Source organism: Acanthisitta chloris, unplaced genomic scaffold (assembly GCF_000695815.1).
Source record: "Acanthisitta chloris isolate BGI_N310 unplaced genomic scaffold, ASM69581v1 scaffold24063, whole genome shotgun sequence".
Classification (NCBI taxonomy): Eukaryota; Metazoa; Chordata; class Aves; order Passeriformes; family Acanthisittidae; genus Acanthisitta; species Acanthisitta chloris.
In genome coordinates, this window is record NW_008666938.1 from 14,771 (window position 1) to 33,157 (window position 18,387).

General features: G+C 52.3%; 1 protein-coding gene across 1 annotated transcript; it reads right to left on the minus strand.

The window, feature by feature from the left end:
• Positions 1-7,356: 7,356 nt before the first annotated feature.
• HRH2 (histamine receptor H2) lies at positions 7,357-8,438 on the minus strand (the record flags this gene model as incomplete). The annotated part of the gene is made up of 1 exon (XM_009072330.1): positions 7,357-8,438. A coding segment is annotated over exon 1 (1,082 nt), but the record flags the coding sequence as incomplete, so codon positions are not given.
• Positions 8,439-18,387: the final 9,949 nt, after the last annotated feature.

Sequence of the window (18,387 nt, forward strand, 5' to 3'; positions counted from 1 at the left end):
TGCTGCATCAAGGATTAGCCCACTGCTGAGAAAACCAATGGTCCCTGAGAGGATTAGACAGATCACCGACGCTGGGATTATTTTGTATGGTGGCTGCAGTGACAGCAGTGACCTGGAGCAGCAGCTTCACCCTGCCTGTGCTTGAACTGAGCCAACCCATCCCAAACCCATCCCAAACCCAGTCCCATAGCCTCTGGGCTGGTCCATGAGCAGTGTCAGCCACTGCTGAGAAAACCAATGGTCCCTGAGAGGATTAGACAGATCACCGACGCTGGGATTATTTTGTATGGTGGCTGCAGTGACAGCAGTGACCTGGAGCAGCAGCTTCACCCTGCCTGTGCTTGAACTGAGCCAACCCATCCCAAACCCATCCCAAACCCAGTCCCATAGCCTCTGGGCTGGTCCATGAGCAGTGTCAGGCCCCTGCCAGCCTGCTGAGGGGCTGGGGACAGTGGCACTGCAGCCAGCACTGCCACAGATGTTCTGCATTTTGGATCTCTTCCCCTTCCAGCCTCGTTAGTATTGAAATTAAAAGCAAGTGTTTGTGAATTGGTAGCTGTTCTCCAAGACCCTAATTAGCAAATCTCTTCATCCCCTGGGGCTGCAATCTAATAATAAAAAAAAAAAAAAAACCCAACCCAGCACCCAAACAAGCCCCAAACCTTGTTTGATGGATCGGGAGTGCTACTGGAACAGTAGGAAACGGCTCTTCCTGCTTAGTATGGTAATTAAACACTTCAATTGCAATTATTTTTGCAATTAGATAAGTCTCTAATTGTTATCATAGGTGGCAGGGGTTTGGGTGTGTGTATGCCAGTTCTTCCTCCCTGAGCTGGAGCTGAGTGTGGATGCTACAAGCGATTTAGGCCTGCTCCTGCCTGGTTTATTTGGGGAAGAGTTCTCTGTGTGCTCAGCTGTGAGGACTCAGCTCCTGCTGCTTTGCAAAGCTGCTGATGAGGCAATTTCTCCATCTGTTGTGAGGGGCTCAGCCCAGGGGTCTTGTGGCTTCTTATCCCTAGGCCACATGAGAAAACATTGTCTGCTAGGGCATCACCTTGCTGTGGGTGTTTCCTTGCCCATTAATCCTGGCTGGATACTGGGAGTCACTGGGGCTGCAAGACCCCCCCTCCCTTACCCCTCCTTGCTCCCTAGAAGCCATTTGCTCCCTTTGAACATCAATTACTGCTGGAAGGGTGAGACCCACAGAGGTACCAGTGGCAGGTGCTGTGGTCTAGGCACTCTCCTGCTGGGAGTGTCCTGTGCCAGCTGAAGGTGCACTGGGACTGAGTTCTGCCCTCGCCCACCATCCTCTCCAGGGATACACTGGGATGCAGGACAAGCATGCTGTACCCCTGGTGATGCAGGTCAGACATATTCCAAGAAAACTCATCCCACAGCAAAAGCAAGGGATCATTCTTTGTTCCCGTCCTACCTTGTCCTTGCTGCCTGCTGTCTTGTTTCCTTCTTCCCATTGGATTAGGGAGGGATCATCTGGCTGATCCCACTGGGCAAGATGAGCTCTGGGGGGTGCCAGCCCTCTCCAGGGGCTTGTGCTGTGTGTGTCCTGGCTCTGTCCCAGCAGAGGGATGGGGATGGCACAGCAGAGTATAGGGGGACAGGGAGGCTCTTCCCAGGACAAAGCACTCCCAAAGAAATCAAGCATCTTGTATTACTTTTGTCTTAAACAGGTTGATGATTTCTGCATGGGCTCAGTGCAGAAACAGCCTATTTTGTCAGTCTTAGTGTTGAACTGTTGGGGAGGGCAGAGCCCAGGGGCAAACTCTGCCTGCTTAGTGCCCCACCATGGCCCAGTATGCTACAGGGCCTCTCTCCTCCTTGCAATGGGGCTGGGACGGGGGGTGTGAAGCAAACAGAGCAGGGACACATACCAAAACCTCTCCAATGTCTGAGGCAGTTTTGCCCCAGCAGATACTGAGGGACTGGGATGTCCTGTGTACAGACATCCAGCACTCGTGGTACCCAATATCCACTGTGCTGAGCCCTCCTGACACATCACTTCCATCTACCAGAACCCTTGTCCACTCTGGGGGGTGGATACATTCCTTGGACAGGGTACTAGGGAAGGTAATGCCTATGTTCTCCTTCTACATCCTAGGCTGGTCAGTCTGGCACCAAGACCCTTTCCTCCCACCCTGTGCCCCTGCAGCCTGACCCACTGCTGTGGCTCCCAACCCAGTTCCTCAGGCACCTCTGCCTGCTGGTGTGGGGCTTGATGCTGGAAGTGTCACTGCCCTGATGGGGCAGGGGAGAGACTCTTCTGCAGCTCCCCCGAGGGCTCTTCAAACACATCATCCTTCTTGGAAGAGATTTGGGTGGGCAGAGGCCTCTCCAGCAGCTTTTGGGCATGGAGCAAATGCCATGTGCCAGAGCAGGGATCCTGCAGGGGAACAGAGAGGGTAATCAGTGCTTTGCAGGATGCAATGGGTCCATTTCTCTACCTTTCCTGCTCTCCAGTATAAAGGATGCTGCATTAAACACCTGCTGTGCCTGGGAGGGACAGTGATGTGATGCTGTGAGGATACTCTTGGCAGAGCACGACTAACTGCTGAGTGCTGACATTTGGCAGAGCTGAGCAGGATTGCACCACCCCAAGATCCATCATCTGACACCCCTCTGAGTGATATCATTTTACTTTGTGGCTTTCTATGCCTGTTCTTCCTGTCCTTTGGGCCAGCCAGCAGCAGCAGGTTGTTGCCTCTGTAAATAGCTTGCTAAAAGCTGGTGACCTGGGGTTGGTGGTGCTCTGCTCCTGGGTGCTCCTTCTGCCATGGTCCCTCTCCCTGCTACTGCAGGTGTCTCAGGGATTCTTTTAGTTCGGGGACTCTTTGGGTGAGTGTCCTGCATGAGATGACATTTCCCGTCCCCACCCCCATGGTGCAGAGAGGAAATCTGTGGTCACACCAGGACCTCAAATCTGCAAATCTCTCCCCCAGACCTTTGCTTCAATCTGCTGATTAGATCAGCAGTATCTCAGGTATAGTTGGTATTTTGCCTTTACTTCATGGAAACTAAATGTGTCTTGGAACATATGCACAGCACAGAGGGAAAGCATGAAGCAGAAGAGCCGGAATTGGTGTCCCCTCCGCCCCTGCTGCTGGGCAATGACAGTAGCAGAGATGACTCTGCTTTGTCTGCACTGCTGGGGGGTGAGTGTCGTGACTGCCCCAGGGAGCTTCACTGTGTGCTTTGTGGTTTCCAGGCTTGGGGGTTCACTCTGCTCCTTCCTGCAGGGCAGCAGTGATGCCACCCCAGGGAGCAGCACCTGCAGCCTCCAAGCCTCTGGTTTGCCTTCTGCTGATGGACAATGCCATTTCCAAGGTGATTCACAGGGAGTACCTCCCAGAAGTGCAGGTTGATGCTGTATCCCAGGGCAGGGGGACCCTGTGCTCCAGCTCCCTCCCTGCTGCATTTGTGGACAGACAGCACCAGCTTCTGCCATTGCTGTGACCTTGGCTAAGGTCACTGTGCAGCAGTGACAAAGTGTACCCAGCTTTCAGCACGTGGGTGACTGTATTTTCCCCCCAAGGCACAGTCAATAAGGAGAGCTGAGGTTATCAGCATGCAGCATTGGAGGGAGAGCATGTAGAGGTCAGGGTGACCTTGCCTGGCTCTTCCTGAGAAGGGCTGCACAAAGTGGCTCTCTGGAGCTGAGAGGCATCCCCACGCATGGCAGCTGTGGCCTCCAGCCCAGCACCACTGGGAGAGAGCAGCAATGCCCAGTGCAGCATCAGCTCTTCACCCCGGGCACCCTGCCAGCATCTCCGCCAAAGCTGCTGGCAATTTATGTGGATGTAGGCTTGCATGAAAATGAAGTGTGCTGGAAATCCACAGTCTGAATGCAGCTGCCTCTGCAGCGTGTGAGGGAGAGGCAGGATGCAGCATCTTCCAGGGTATCACAGGGTGTTTCTGTAAGTGCACAGCTCCAGGGCATCCAGGGGGTGCCCAGCTCTGTGCACCTCCCCTGGGCTTGGGACTAGGTTTGGAGAGCTAACAGTGCTGGAGAAAGGAGTGAGGATGCATCTCTGATCGTATCACCCTCTGCACCAGGTATCATTGGGATAGGATGGTTGGAGCAGGGAAAATGCAGCATATGCCACAGCAGGGAGAGCTGCTTCCTCCCTCATATGCACCCAGTGACCCTGGCCCTGTACTCACCCTGCAGCCCTTGCCTCTGCTGTTGGGTTTCTTGCTGAGGAAAACTGAGTGTTGTCCTTTCAATCTCACACATGGGAATTTGGAAGAGGGCAGCCAGGAGTTGAAGGCTGGACGATGTGGGTCCTAGGGCAGTGGGCTGGCTGAGACTCATAGGAAAGCTCCAGCACTGGAAAGGGTTAAATTGCGCATTAAGACAGAAAAGAGAGAAAAAGAAGAGCAGAATGTCAGTGCCAGCCTGGTGGAGCCTGGCTTTGTTCTGTGGAGCACCAGGTAGTGCCTGCCTGGAAGCTGCCCTGAGGCCAGCATCTGGGGCAGAGACACAGTGTCCCTTTCCAATGGGAACTGCCTTCTCTCTGCCCATATATTGTGGCCACGGTTCTGCCCCAAGCTGCTCTAAGCACAGCTGATGAGTGAAAGAGGGTGATCAGAGCCACTTGCTCAGCTCTGGCATTTTCTGCCCTAAAGATCCCTATTACTGCTGAACACTCTCAGGATTTTAATCTCTCTGGACCTCAGGGACTGGTCTCACAGCCTACAGCCACAAGCATGCCAAGCACCAGGGCTCTTCAAGCCCTGTCCCGCTGCACTGACACGTTTCTGAGGTCCATCAGTGTTTTTCTTTACTGGTTTTGTGTGAAGTGAATTGCCTTTCTCTGGTGCCCAGTGGGGAGATGGAAGCAGCTGTCTTCCCTCTGTCTCTGCTTGGCCCTGCACTCTCCACCCTCACCCTGGTCTCGCCCTCTCCAGCCTGTGCTCCTGTGGATTTCGATTCCCTGCCTTGCCCCTGACACTCCTGAGACCAGCTGCAGTTCTTCAGTATTCTCACTCTTGTTTGTTGGTCTTGTCTCTATGCTTCATAACTGAAAAGATCATTGTTATTAAGGGCAGTGGTTCAAAATTCTGCTGGTTGTGCTTTCCCTTGAATGACGCTGTGGAGCTGCTCTGAGCAGAGCTCTTCTGAGCTCTGGGACTTCTTATTTGGGGAGTTATGAGTTTGTGAAGTGATTCATGTTGGTCATTTTCCTCTTAACATGACCATGGCAGATGAATGGGAAGACTACACAGAGGGGAAGAGGTGAGAGGAACCAGCTTGGTTTGTGCTTGGGGTGAAACTGACTGCCAGGTTTTTGGTGAATACATAAATCCTGTGCCCACCTGTCCTGTGTGGTATTAGTTCATCTGCCAACAGAAGATCTTTATATATCTGCCTATGGAAAAAAAGGTTAGAAGGGGCCACATGTGGTTATTGGTGCATCATCGCTGTGCAAATAAGTGGGCTAAGAAGAGGAGAGAAAGTGAAAGCAATAACTGATCATTCAGTGCTTGAACAACCCTTATCTGATTGCAAGCAGAAACCACAGTGGTGGTGATGTGTAGGATGGAAGAGAGATCTCTGGATTCAGAAAGGTCAAGAAACATCCCTGTACCTGTACTTTTCTACCCGGAAAAGCTGTGAGGGGGAAATCCAGGATGTCAGTGAACCTAACGTCTGCCTGGGGAACAGAAACCCATTTTTCTTCCCCTTTTATTTCCCTTCATCTCACTTTGTGGTAAGGCAGCATTTTGAGAAGTCATCGACATTTATTTTCTCTTTTCTCTCTTGGCTGCATAGGGAAGTCCCGACAGCATCTTTCCCATCACCAGCTCTCCCAGTCAGCTGCAGAGCCCCAGTGCATGAGCTCCTGGTTTGCCCAGGGGCTGCACTTCTGTGTGAGTAAACAGGGCAGCTCTCTGTGTGTGTTTGCAGAGGCACCTCCACCACATCAGACCTCTGCTCACCATATGTTTTCATATGCAACCTGCAACTATGTTTTCCAAATGCTATACCTTTGGACTCTTCATTAATTCCTTGGAAACTGGAAAGGCAGCCAGCCCCAGGAGCTGCATTCTTGTATTTGTTCACATTCATCCATCCTTCTGTATCTCCTCTGCTGCCCCTCTCCCTTGGGTAAAGTCACACTGGAGCCCTAGGGGAGGCACGATGCTGGCTGAGCCTTTTGGATGGCTCTGAACTTTGCTTCACCTCCCTGCATTCTCCTTTCGGTGGCTTGAGACCATGTTTCTGGGGTAGGATCAAGGGCACGTGCTGCAGGAGAGCATGAGTGCGGCTTCTTTGCTGGGAACAGGGAATCAAAGGACTCCTTATCTATGGATGGAAAGTTTCTAGGCTGCTTATCAGGCACTGCTTAGAGGTGAGATTAGTCTCAGGAGCAGCAGTTTGACAGAGTGCTGCTCAGTTTCCTTGTGCCTGGCTGAGTGACACCTTGGAGCGAGGTGCTGTGTGAGTGGCACAGCCCTGCAGGGATGTGGGTACCCAGGGAGAGGACTGGTGCCACAGCCTGGCACAGAGCTTGCCTGCCTTGTGCCTGTCCTGCTCCCTCGCTGCACCCACACCCCTCGGTGGGGCTGACCCTCGGAAATGCTTGGGATGACTGAGGGAATTTTTGGGTCTGACTTGACATGGGTATTAATAATTTCTCAAAACATTTGCCGACCTAATTTTGGCTACCCAGAGATGGGAAAGGAACTTACTGTTGGCTGAATTTACTGTTGATACAAACTGATGGCCAAAATGCTGAGGGTGTGTAGCTCGGCCGGAAAGGGAAACGGCCAAGCTGCTCTGCAGGGAGTTATGGACCCAGATCTTGGCGTCTTCAGGGACCCTCGGCCTGGCTGCAGATGTTCTAACTCTGTGCCCCAGGACTAACACCTGTTTCCCTCTCTGTCATGGGCAGTCACCTTTCTCAGGCCCCCATAGTTCTGCTGTGTGCCCAGACTTTGCTGGCTGTTTACCACTGGGACATGGCTGTCTTTCAGAGCTAATGGCTATACCCCATTCTGTACAGCAAATTCTGATGGCAAAACTGTCCCCATTCCCCAGCAAAGCCAGGGAATGTTCTGTGCTCCCTGTGAATGGTGGCAGTTGCAGGAGAGGTCAGACACATGGGGAACTGGAGCAGCTGGATCTGTGCTGTCAGCATGGAGGGATGTGAGCTGGCTTCCTATAGGTGTGATGAATTTCTGAGTGGCTGCAAAGAGCAGGAGTTACCTGGGCAAGGATCTCCTGCTGGGGCATCAGCTTGTTGCTTAAAATGTTCATAGACAATGTGGGGTGCCCACCTGTCTTCCTCTCTGGGGACAGACCTACCATCAAAGCCCCAAGTGTGGGAAGGTTCTTACCTCTTGAGGGCTCCATCAGTCAGCAGGATCCCCTTGTTCCTCATCTCCAGTTTCAGGGGTTTACCCTCCTGGCTGCCCTGGTCCTGCCTGCCCCTGGACTGGACCTTCTGGAGGGGAGGCAGGCAGGAGCTCCTGGGGCCCCCTGTCCTGCAGTAGTGCAGCAAGTGTTCGTATGCCAGTCGGAAATCCCTGTTAAGTGTCCCATAGAGGATGGGATTCAGGGCTGAGTTGGCATAGCCCAGCCAGAGAACAATGGACATGGTTGTGCCTTCCACCCTCCTGTCCCCTGTCACCCCCCGGTACGTGAACACAGTGAAATAGGGGAACCAGCACACGACAAATGCTCCCAACACCACTGCCAGTGTCATAGCAGCTTTGTGCTCCTTCACCATGGGTGACATGGAGGTGTTGCACCATGTGTGCTTTATCCTCTTGACTTGCTCCCTTGCAATCTTGAGTATCCGGTAGTAGGTGATGCACATGACGACCAAAGGGATGTAAAAGGTGAGCAAGGCGTCCACTAGCCCATACACAGGGTTCACCTCCAGCTTGCACTCCTTGTTGCAGACGGGGACTGTGTTTTGGACTGCTGTCCCATTGGTGTTCCAGCCCAGGTGGATGGGTAGGAAGGAGACCATCAGTGAAACAGTCCAAATAATAACCAAACCCACAGTCACCCTGAAAGAAGTGACCACTTGTCTATAGCGGAGTGGGGTGGTGACGGCAAAGTAGCGATCCAGGCTGATCATGAAGAGGTTGAGGATGGAAGCTGTGCACAGCATGACGTCCAGGCTGGTGTAGATGTTGCAGAAAATGCTGCCAAAAGGCCACTCTTTGGTGAGTTCATAGAAGGCAGAGAATGGCAGCACCAGGAGGCCCAGCAGCAGGTCAGTGATGGCCAAGGAGACGATGATGCAGTTCGTCAGGCTGCGGAGCCGGCGGTCAAGGGTGACGGCCAGGCAGACGATGATGTTACCACAGAGAATGAGCACGATCAGGATGACAAGGCAGGACCCAATCAGCAGTTGCAGGGGAAAGTCCATCGTTTTTTGAGAGCTTGTATGGTTGTAACATGGATCCATGGTGTAGCTGCATGCATGGAGCAGTCCTGCTATCACTGCCTCCAAAGCTACTGGGAGTGAGCTTCTATCAGGCAGACCTAGAGCCCTTCCCAAAGGGACCCTCGGCCTACAGTGACCTTGGAGAACATTGCAGAGTCACTTTATGTGTTCAGCCTTATATGCTGGGAATGACATAGTCTAGGGAAGCCCTGCCACTCACGTGTGCCCATTGGTTCCATATGGGAGTTCAGTGCTGGAATCAATCACCTATGGCAGCTGCTGGTGCGTCTCAACTGCTCCTTTTCCTCTCCTGCATTCTCCTTTCCTCTGAGAAACCATGGGGTCAGGTCCTGTGAGGTCTCATGCACTCTGCATGTTTGGTGGGTTACAGTGCTCCAGCAGGGACAGAGCTCTGCCAGCTCCTGAGGACAACCTGTAAAGAAAGTGTCTGGTGAGGCACTGGCACAGGTTGCCCAGAGAAGCTGCGGTTGCCTCATCCCTGGAAGTGTTCCAGGCCAGGTTGGATGGGGCTTGGAGCAACCAGGGCTGGTGAAAGGTGTCCCTGCCCATGGTAGAGGGGTGGAAATAGATGGTTTATAGGGTCTCTCCCAACCCAAACCATTCTGTGATTCTATGAAAGCACCAAGTCAGAGCTGCAGTGGGCAAAAGTCCTTTGAGCTGCCCCTCAAACCCCTCCAGAAATGGAGCATCTGCACCTCCCTGGCTGCTTCAGCCCACTTAAACCCAAATTGGAATGTCCTTTGGCAGGCAGGCACATATGTCCCTGTCAGCTGGGCTCCCCCAGTGCCAGGGGTGCCCATGTAATGTAGGAATGTTGAGAGAAGGGCAGGGATTTTAGAAGCACCAAGCTCCAATGAAAGCAAGGACTGGGAGGACAGGAAGAAAGAATTTTCCTGAGAAAGGAGTGCTTATGTTATCTAGCAAAATTAGTCACGACTACATAACTTCTGAAGCTGGGCTGTGGCTGTCTGTCTCATTAAACTTTGCCCTTGTATCTGTGCTTTGCAGCAGCCTTGGATTGGTCCCTGCCATCAGCAACCACAGTACCTCCTGCAGTCTGGGTAGGAAATTCTCACTCTGCTCTGGGCCCTGGGGGAAAAAAAGAACATCCCTTGTAGAGTTACTTTTTATGGCTATTTTCTGTCTAGCTATAAATACAGAAGAAATAACACAGCAAATCCCTCTCACCTCCAAAAGAGTTTGCAGATAATGATTATTGTGGTATCCAGGACCACACTGCTACTAGATTCAAAGGGGCCTGTGTGATTCCCTGTGTTCCTGTGTGATTGCAAGCAACATCCATGTTGGGAAGGCACCTAAAGGGAGACTGAGGCACTGCAGGGACAAGACACAGGGCTGGGAGCAGGCTGAGGAGCTGGACTGCCTGTGCTGGGATCCCCATGGAGTTGCCTGTGACAAAGCTGTGGTCTCCTGTCATGTGCTCCCCAGGTGAGGTGATGGGTCTCCCCATTCTCCCTGATGTGCTGGTGAGAGAAAGCTGCATGACTCAGCTCCCCAGGCTCTCTGCACCCCATGGCAGAGAAGCCCTCCCTGGTGATGCCCAGACATGTGGGAAAGTAAAGCTGATTCTCCATAGGGTGCAACAGCCTGCAGAGATGAAGAAAACAGAAGAAACTCCAGGAAGGGAAAAGGTTGAGCCTTGTCAGAGGGTAGAGGTGAGATTTTAAAGTTAAACTTACCCTGCAACAACAAGATAACGCTGTGGAGTAGGCTGAAATACTCTTAGGATGATTTATGACTTTGATCCAAGGTTAAAGGCATGGAGGCCAAGGGAGAGAGTATACCAGGGAGACTGCATGAGTAAATAACCACTGATTGCCAGGAACCATGTCGAGGAGAGATAGGACTGGACCACTGAGATTAGAGGCGATACCCACAGCCCTGCTGCTTCTAAAGGCATCGAAAGCGAACAGCAAGTGATGAACCAGCCTGTGGGATACCTTCTGCTGAGCAGAGCAAGCTCATTGCCAGGAAGGAGGCCCTCTGAATTTGGGTGCTGGGATTAAGGCTGTGGGGAGAGGGATGAGCTGCATTCAGCCACAGCAGCAGCATGTGGAGCAGTTCCTCACCTCCCGCTGCAGCGCAGGCTCTTGCCACGGAAAGCTCTTTGTTCACGCACAAAAGGAGTGTGGAACAAGCTGAGCTCTGCCTGCCCACTGATGGCAATGAGGAGAACAGGTTGTTCTCACAGAAGGGTATTTCCAAGTGAAAGGGATGGGGTTTTTTTCATTGCTCCCAACATGTGGAAATGGCAGGATAAATTATAGGGGGAGTAGCACACTTAGCAAATGCTGTGGGTGGATCACAGCCTCCTACGTGGCTGCTTCACCACACACCAACAACCTACTCCTGCCGTCAGCTCTTGCAGCTCACATGGGCTCTGCTGGGGCTCAGCTTGGGCTTTGCTGGTGGATCCCAGCTCTGGGTACATCAGCACACTTGGAACCTGCTGTGGTGCCAGGGGCAGCCCCCGGGGCAGCCCTGCCCTGCAGTCCTGGCCAGGAGGAGTTTTGCTTCTCATTGCTTTTTTTCTGATTAGCTCAGGACAAGGCACTTGGAAGGGGACAGAGGTGTTCCCATCCCTGTAGAGGGGCCCAGCTAGATCTGGGATCTTGACATCTCAATGTGGGCAGCAAGGCTGGCTGGCTGCAATCCCTTCCCTTGGGATGTCGTTCCTCCACGGGATGGGGCAGGACTTGCTGCGTGTCAGCTTGGATGTGTGATGTTGCAACCCTAACTGTCGCGGAGATGTCGGAAACTTCCCCGTGTCCCTCGGCCAAATTATCTCATGGAAAACATTCCCCCATGTGACCATAGCCTCCGGACATGACTTGCAGAAAAAGCAGGCTGGAGGGCTGGTATAGATGCAGGGCTGTGGGGTTAGCCTGCTGCCATCAGGACACAGTCTCTGGGACGATGCTCCCAGCTCAGGGCTCTCTCCTGGAGCATCAGTCCTCTGGGACTCATCTGCCCTTGGCTTTCTGCCCAGGTCGCTCACAGCCACCTTTAATACCTGTGTCCTCTGCTCCTGTTGTGTTTTGGCAGAGTTGATTTCCTCCTTGATGCACGAGTGGAGCAGCTGTTTCCCATGGCAGTCTTTCCAGCAACAGCCTGAATAAATGATACCCTTCCAGCACTGTCTCACCAGGCAGCTTTTACATTTACCTGATTATCCTCATTATCACAGCCTGGACCTGTTCCTGGTTCAAAATCACCCTCCTGACATTGAAGGGATCAGGGTAGGGCATTGTTTGTGAGTCATCTTTCTGGTGCTCTGATGGACACTCTCTCTGCTGTGAAGACTTGTCAGGTTGCATTTGTTTTGTTGCAGTTATCCCAGGGTTCCCTAAAAGCCAGATATTTTTCCTATGGTGTTTTCAGCTGCTTAGAGCAGCAATTTCTGCTGTTAGGCCCTAAGCATATGAACCTGTGCCAACCTGTTGTGTTTCTGTCAATCTCTGGATCCTCTGGTTCTTCTCCTGTAGTACTTGGTCCCTTGTCCAGTGCAAAACTTTCCCCAAGTTTCTCACCAGTACATTTCCTTAGGAAAACTCACATTTTTCTGAGCCAAGATCACTAATGAAAACCATTATATAAAATTTACCTCTAGGCTGATCTTTAAGAAACTGTGTTAATAGCCTTCTCCAGTACATTAATGATCCTTCCATTGTAATGCCCTATCGTCTCCCCATTAGCCCCTTTACAATTCTCATAGTAATTTCTGCCTTCTGTTGCCTGAATAGATATTTTCTGCCCTGTTGTAGTCCACGTTACATTTGATTCACCGTGTTACATTTATCTCCTCTGGGGAGGGGGCTGAGACTTACAGAAACCTTCTGTTGCATTTTACCCTTTTATTCCTCCTCCCTATCTTTCAGCATCCTTTCCTTCAACATCATTTATTCCAGCACTTTGTTCACTTTTGCAGCGAGACTAATGGGATGCAGCGCTTGCTCCAGCAGTGCAGGGAATGCATTTGCCGCTGTCCCTTCCTGTGCTTCAACTTCTGGCATAACAGGTTTCTTTAAAATTTCTTAAAGATCTGGATACATCAGCAGAGAGGAGCACTCAGGAAGTGCCTGAGCGTGGCAGCCTGTCTTTGGGAAGCATTTCCCGTTGCTGGGAACGGCACTGACAGCGCTGGTTGGTGGCTCAGGAGAAACTCCACATGAAGCATTTTAGCTCTGTCCTCGGGCCAAGAGGGCTCTGCTCTTGGGCATGGCTGAAATGTTACTGTGCCTCCTGTGTCAGTTCCTTTCTGAGAAAAGTGCTGGCAGGAGTCACTTAGGAGCAAAGAGAATTCCCTGGCTGTGCACAGCTTGCAGCAGAGCATCACGGCTCTTTCTGAAATTATATTCCAGTGCTCATTGACATTAAACATCTGGGCATGCTGTGAGAGATACTTCAGCCAAGGCTGAGATGGGCAGGAGTGTTTGAGGTTTGATAGTGTGGAGTGGACAGGGCCAGGAGTTGCAGGGACCTTGGGAATGGTATTCTCGATGCCTTGCCAGAGGCATGAACTTGTCTCACAATGGAACAAGAGCAAAATTGCCAGAGTTGGGGGTTGAAGGCAATGTGAGAGAGGACAAATGTGGGAGTGGTATAGAAACTAATTGCCCTGCTGTCTGTGGGGGGTTTAGCTGAGGTTTTGGGGTTGTTTCTAGTTTATGAGCAGCCTTCCTGCAAGGACTGTGTTTCTCCCATGCGGTGCTGTACCCCACAGCATCCCCCAGCACGCCTCTGCCCCTGAGCTCAGGGAGCCACATCGCTGGAGCTTTTGCTCCTTTGTTTCCACCTCTTTCTTGAAATAATTCATCTCCCCTCTGCTTCCCAGGGCAGGGCTGTCAGGAGTGCTGCTCATCCATCCAAGGTGCCTCGTACCCTTGTTTGGGAGGGTAGACACAGCTCACCCCAGATCTTAAACGTGCTCACAGACAGCTGTAGTCTCATTTTTTTACAGAGCCTCTTTGCAACCTCTCTGCACCTCTGGGGCTGTGAGAGGACATTGGTGTCCTGCCTGGCTGCATCCCCAGACACTTTTGCCCCTGCTCCTAGGTCTTCTGCAGACTCTGGTGCTCTCTCTGCCCCATCCCAGCCTGATCCCTGACACAAAGCAGCAATTACTACCTCTGGTAGGAGCAGAGAGGCTGGGGGAGACAGGACAAAATATCCATCACTGTCACCAGCTCCCCAGCATTGCTTCCCCAGGAGGAAAAGGGCTGTGTGGGTAAGAGGCAGCTCAGGACCCCTGAAAGCAGGAAACATGAAGAGGTATGCGGAACCCAGCAGAGCATTTTGAAAGTTTGCTCTGCAGACAGTGCCCAGGAAAGGGAAAACTGAAAACAGAGGTGACAGGCTCATGGACATACTTAAGAGTCGCCTGAGATCCCAGAAGAGGTTCCAGGAAACTGCTGAAGCCTCCCCTGGACAGGGGAGAGTGAGCACTGCACACCCCTGGGGTCTACCCACCTGTGCCAGTGCTACAGCCTAGCTTGGGGGTACCCTGCCCTGGGGGTATCCTGCCCTGGGGCAACAGCAGATGCCCACCAGCTGCCAGGGTGTGGAGGGCTGGGTGGAGAGGCTGGAGTGCTCAGAGAAAGGGCTCAGGCAGCTCCATGCAAGAAGTCAGCGTGGCAGCAAACCTCGTGGGGAGGCTGCTTGGGCAGAGATGCTGCACACCACAAATGTTCAGACAGGACTCTGCCTCTGTCTCCTGGGCACATTCCACCCATGCCCTTCCTCTAACCCTGATGCTCTCATCTCCAGCTATCCCCACCAGCAATAGCCAAAAAAGTCCCCAAACTGGCCTCTGCTCCAGAAACCACAGGATGCTAATAGCACAAGGGTCTGATGAGTGACACCCTCTTGCTCTGAGTGGCCCATCGCAGGGTGCTTAGCACACCCTAAACTCAGCAGGGACCCACCAACCCCTCTGAGATCTTATCTAGAAAGTAATTTACCAGCACAACAACTAAGCAAAAAGTAAGGCAAAAGCTTTACCTGGGAAAAGTGCTGCCTTCCCACAGCCCCTGAGCGAGTGGGAGCTCTCAGTGGATGCGCTGCCTCCAACTTTCTCCTGGAGCGTGTGGCTCCGCTGTGAAGGCAGAAGCGTGTGCTGCGAGCGGTGCCTCCCTCCCTCCCTCTCCCTCCTCTCCTCCCTCCTCGCGTACAGTTATTCAGGCAGCAGTGACTGCAACATGAGTCAGACCTCAAGTGGGTGGGATCAGAGCTGTGAACTCAGGCACTGAGGTTATCATCCGGCAAATTTGAAATGCTGAAAGTGAGCCGAACTCGAGCACGCGGTGTGTGGGGCTCCACCGAGCCGTGCCTGGCACAGAGAGGAGGGTGGGAATGCCTGCTGCCTCCTGCTGCTGCTTCCTTGCGTGCAACCATCACCTTCCTCGCTAACACTGAGATTTCAGGGCCCTTACTGCTGGCTTGCTATGTGCAAAGCCTCCCTCCCTCCCAGCCTTTTTTTTTCTGCAGGCAGGCACTTGTCTGCTGCCGGGAGCCCTGATGCCATCACTCACTCCCAGTTTTTGGTTTTGCAATCCGTGTGAGCCCCCTGAGAGCAAGCACAGCTCAGCCTGGAGTTGGCTCCAGGAGGAGCTTAGTGGCTCTTGGGTTGCACTGGGGAGAGATAAGGAAAAAGGTGAGGTAGCTGTAAAGTTGGTGGAGGAAACTGGAGCCCAGCCAACACCGGGGTGCACATTTGTTCCTTGTGCAACTGGCGGCAGCAGGAAGAGCCCACGCTGACATGCTGGGGGTTCTGCACCATGCTGACATGCTGGGGACAGGCTTCACATGCTCTGGGTTAGTGACAGGAACACTCTATGCTGGGCATCTTTCCTGCAAGGCTGTACTCACTTCTGCTAAAAACTGTCCCCTTTGCGTGCGATGGCAGGGAGGAAACACACCAAATGACAAACAGGCAGTGACAGCCTTTCGTGTCTCTCAAATCTTTCATTTGTGGGTTTCAAAGCACTATGCAAATATCAGCTGCTGGGCCAGCTGTGCGAGGACCTGTCTCCCCTTTTAGCCCTCCCTCGTGAGCTGAGCAGGTCCTGAGCTGTCTGCATGGCAGAGGGAGAGCAGTGTAGGCAGCACTACCCTGTGAGTGAGGTGCTTCAATCCCCACTAACCACCTCTGAGTTCCCCATGCAAATAGTCAAGGATGGACTTAACTACAATTTGGATGTGGCCCTGGGTTCCCCAAGCTGGAAGGAGATGGATCCTGCTGCTCCCTGAGCTGGGCTGAGCTCCCCCAGTGCCCTGCACTAGGAAGAGAGAGCACACCCCAGCCTCCATCTCTGCCAAATGGGGATACTGGCAGCTCTGGCACACGGACCAAAATGCCTTTGATCTGTTTATCTCTGCAGACCAAAGCACAAATCTATCTTTAATAAGCTTATGATCTGCTGGTGCCAGAGAGTTTTCTCACTGATCATCAGCCCTGTGATGTGTCTGGGTAGCTGAGCCGTGGATAGGCTGCCGGGTGCTTCTCAAGTGGCTGATGTGTGCCGCGTGAGGACGTGGAAGGATCCCTCCTCAAAAACAAGATTCAAATCTGCTCAGGAATGTCTGCGTCAGCTAAAGCTGCTGGGGTGTTGATTTGTTCCAGGGGCCCTTGCTTGGCTCTGCTCTATTAGGGATCTTTCATCTAGAAGTCTGACAATGAGAAGCACCATGTAGAGACAAAGTGTTGGGTGGTTGGGGCAGGATTTCCTCTCCAGCCCCTTTGCCCTAATCCCTCCCAATAAAAGGTCCCTGATGGCCACGGGGCAGGCTCTGAGGACAGCATGCTCCATCTTCCCAATGACTCTGGGGAGCTTTGAGAGTTGATCTCTGACTTGCCACATCAGTCCCAGTGGGCAGTCAGCACACAGGAACGCATGCATTGCCCCCGCTAAGCTGCCTCCCCCCAGCTGCTGGGACCCACATCCTGATCCACCCCAGCCAGAAGCTTAGAGACTGAGCTGGTGCCTGGAGCTGGGACTGAATCCCTCAGTCCCAGCTCTGCAGATAAACACTGTGTGCAGGGTGCTGGGATGCTCTGGTGGAGTGGGCTTGCAGGGCCATCTGGGTCAGGGGGAAACCCATCAGTTCTGCAAAAAGAGATCCTCAAAATCTGACCTTGTGCAATGGCTGGGTGACTGTGGAGCCTCTGAGGGGCTGGTATACTCAGTCTGAGTTCACTGGAAAAGTACAGCCTGCATGAACTGAGCAGTGATGCACAGGGAAGTGGCTGGACCTAAGAGCTGAAAGGAGCCATGCCAGGGGCTTTCCTGCAGGCATGGACTGCTGTGCTCTGTGCATCTGCACCCTGGGAAGCAGCAGGTGTGATACCTGCAGAGCCTGTAGCTGGAGAACATCATCATCATCATCATCAAGCTCCAAAAGGCACTTAATACTCATCAGACCTGATGGCTGACCTGCCATGCATACCCAGGCAGTGTGGCCACCTTGGCCAGGGTCACCAGGCTGCATGGGACAGGCAGCAACCGGAGACACTCATAAACTCCCTGAGTGGGCTGTGCTGAGCCATGGAGCGAGTAATGAATCAGGAAATGGCAAGGAGAGGTCTCTGACATCTTCTGTATGTGTAAGCAGCAGTTATTAAAGGCTACAGCAATGCTGGGAGATGGGAAAGTGCAAGAGGGGCCAGAGAAAATCAGGGACTCCAGGAATAAGAATGTTAGAGTTGCCAAAGACAGGAGCTCCTGAAAGGCCTGAGATGCTGAAGATATGCCTGGAAGGTGGCAGCCAACCTGGGAGATCACACAGCACTGAGAAGGGACTGGAGGTGCAGCTCTGTGCTTTTCCCAGCCCAAGTTGGGTTTTGAAAAGCCAAAGGAGGAACGGGAAAAGGAGTAGAAAATACGCAGAAAACAAAGCATCTGGGTGCAACTACTTGGGCAGTGCAAGCTGGGAGGAGTCAGCGATGTGTTCCATTGGGTTTTAGAGACATTTATGTGAACTCTAGCAGAAGATCATGGATTAGGGAAATAGACTTGTGATGAGTTGTTTCCTCTGGAAAAATCAAAAGTAAAAATCCACGGAAAGGTACTGACCCCACCACAGGCTGCTGCACTTCTTGGCTAGCACAGAGAGGCCCGTAGCCTACTCAAATCATCCAGACACTTTGACTTCAAGTGGATTATGTACACATTGAAAATGAAAGACAGAAACCTTCCTGATGTGGTAATAAGCTTTTTTTCTTTCTTAAGCAAATGATTTCCAGTGAAATTCTGTCCTGGACAAAATGATAAACTATGACAGAAATCTCTGATGCTCCCTGCCAGGGGCTGTGTAAGCTGGAGAGTACTTGTGGGAAATAAATATTTCAAGGAAAGGACATGTAAAACAGCTGCAGTGAGTTAGGGGCTGTGCAAGGAACCACTTCTGCCTGCAGACTAGGCAGCTCCCCGGGGCAGTAGGAGACCTTGCTGGTCTGTGGCTGAGCTCCAGATCAACATCCTGCTAACATACGTATTTTTGTCCTGCCATAAATCCTGGTTGTTCCAGGAATATCTCTGTCCAAATCCACCTTTCCTGTACTGGGACACACGTACTGGAAAAGAAGAGGTTGCTCAGGCCTTTCCCACACTCTTGGTTGCTGCAATGCTGATCCCAAGGATGCTTAGCAGGATCCCATCTGCTGTGATATAGTGTCAGACTATAGGCACAGTCTGTGACATCTCTCGAGCTTCTCTTAGTGCAGAGAGAGGATGTTAGAGATTTGTTTCCAGGTTGTCGTTCTGTCTGTGTTATTCACCAAGCTCTAATGAGTACTGGAAGGCACTGCTGGCTCCACTCAAGTATGGAGCTCCTTCAGGGAGTTGAAGACTCACGTTTTTCAGCGTGTCTTGGGCCAAGGAGGGTCCTCTGTTCACTCAGAGCTCCTCATAGATTAAACTGTGCTAGGGAA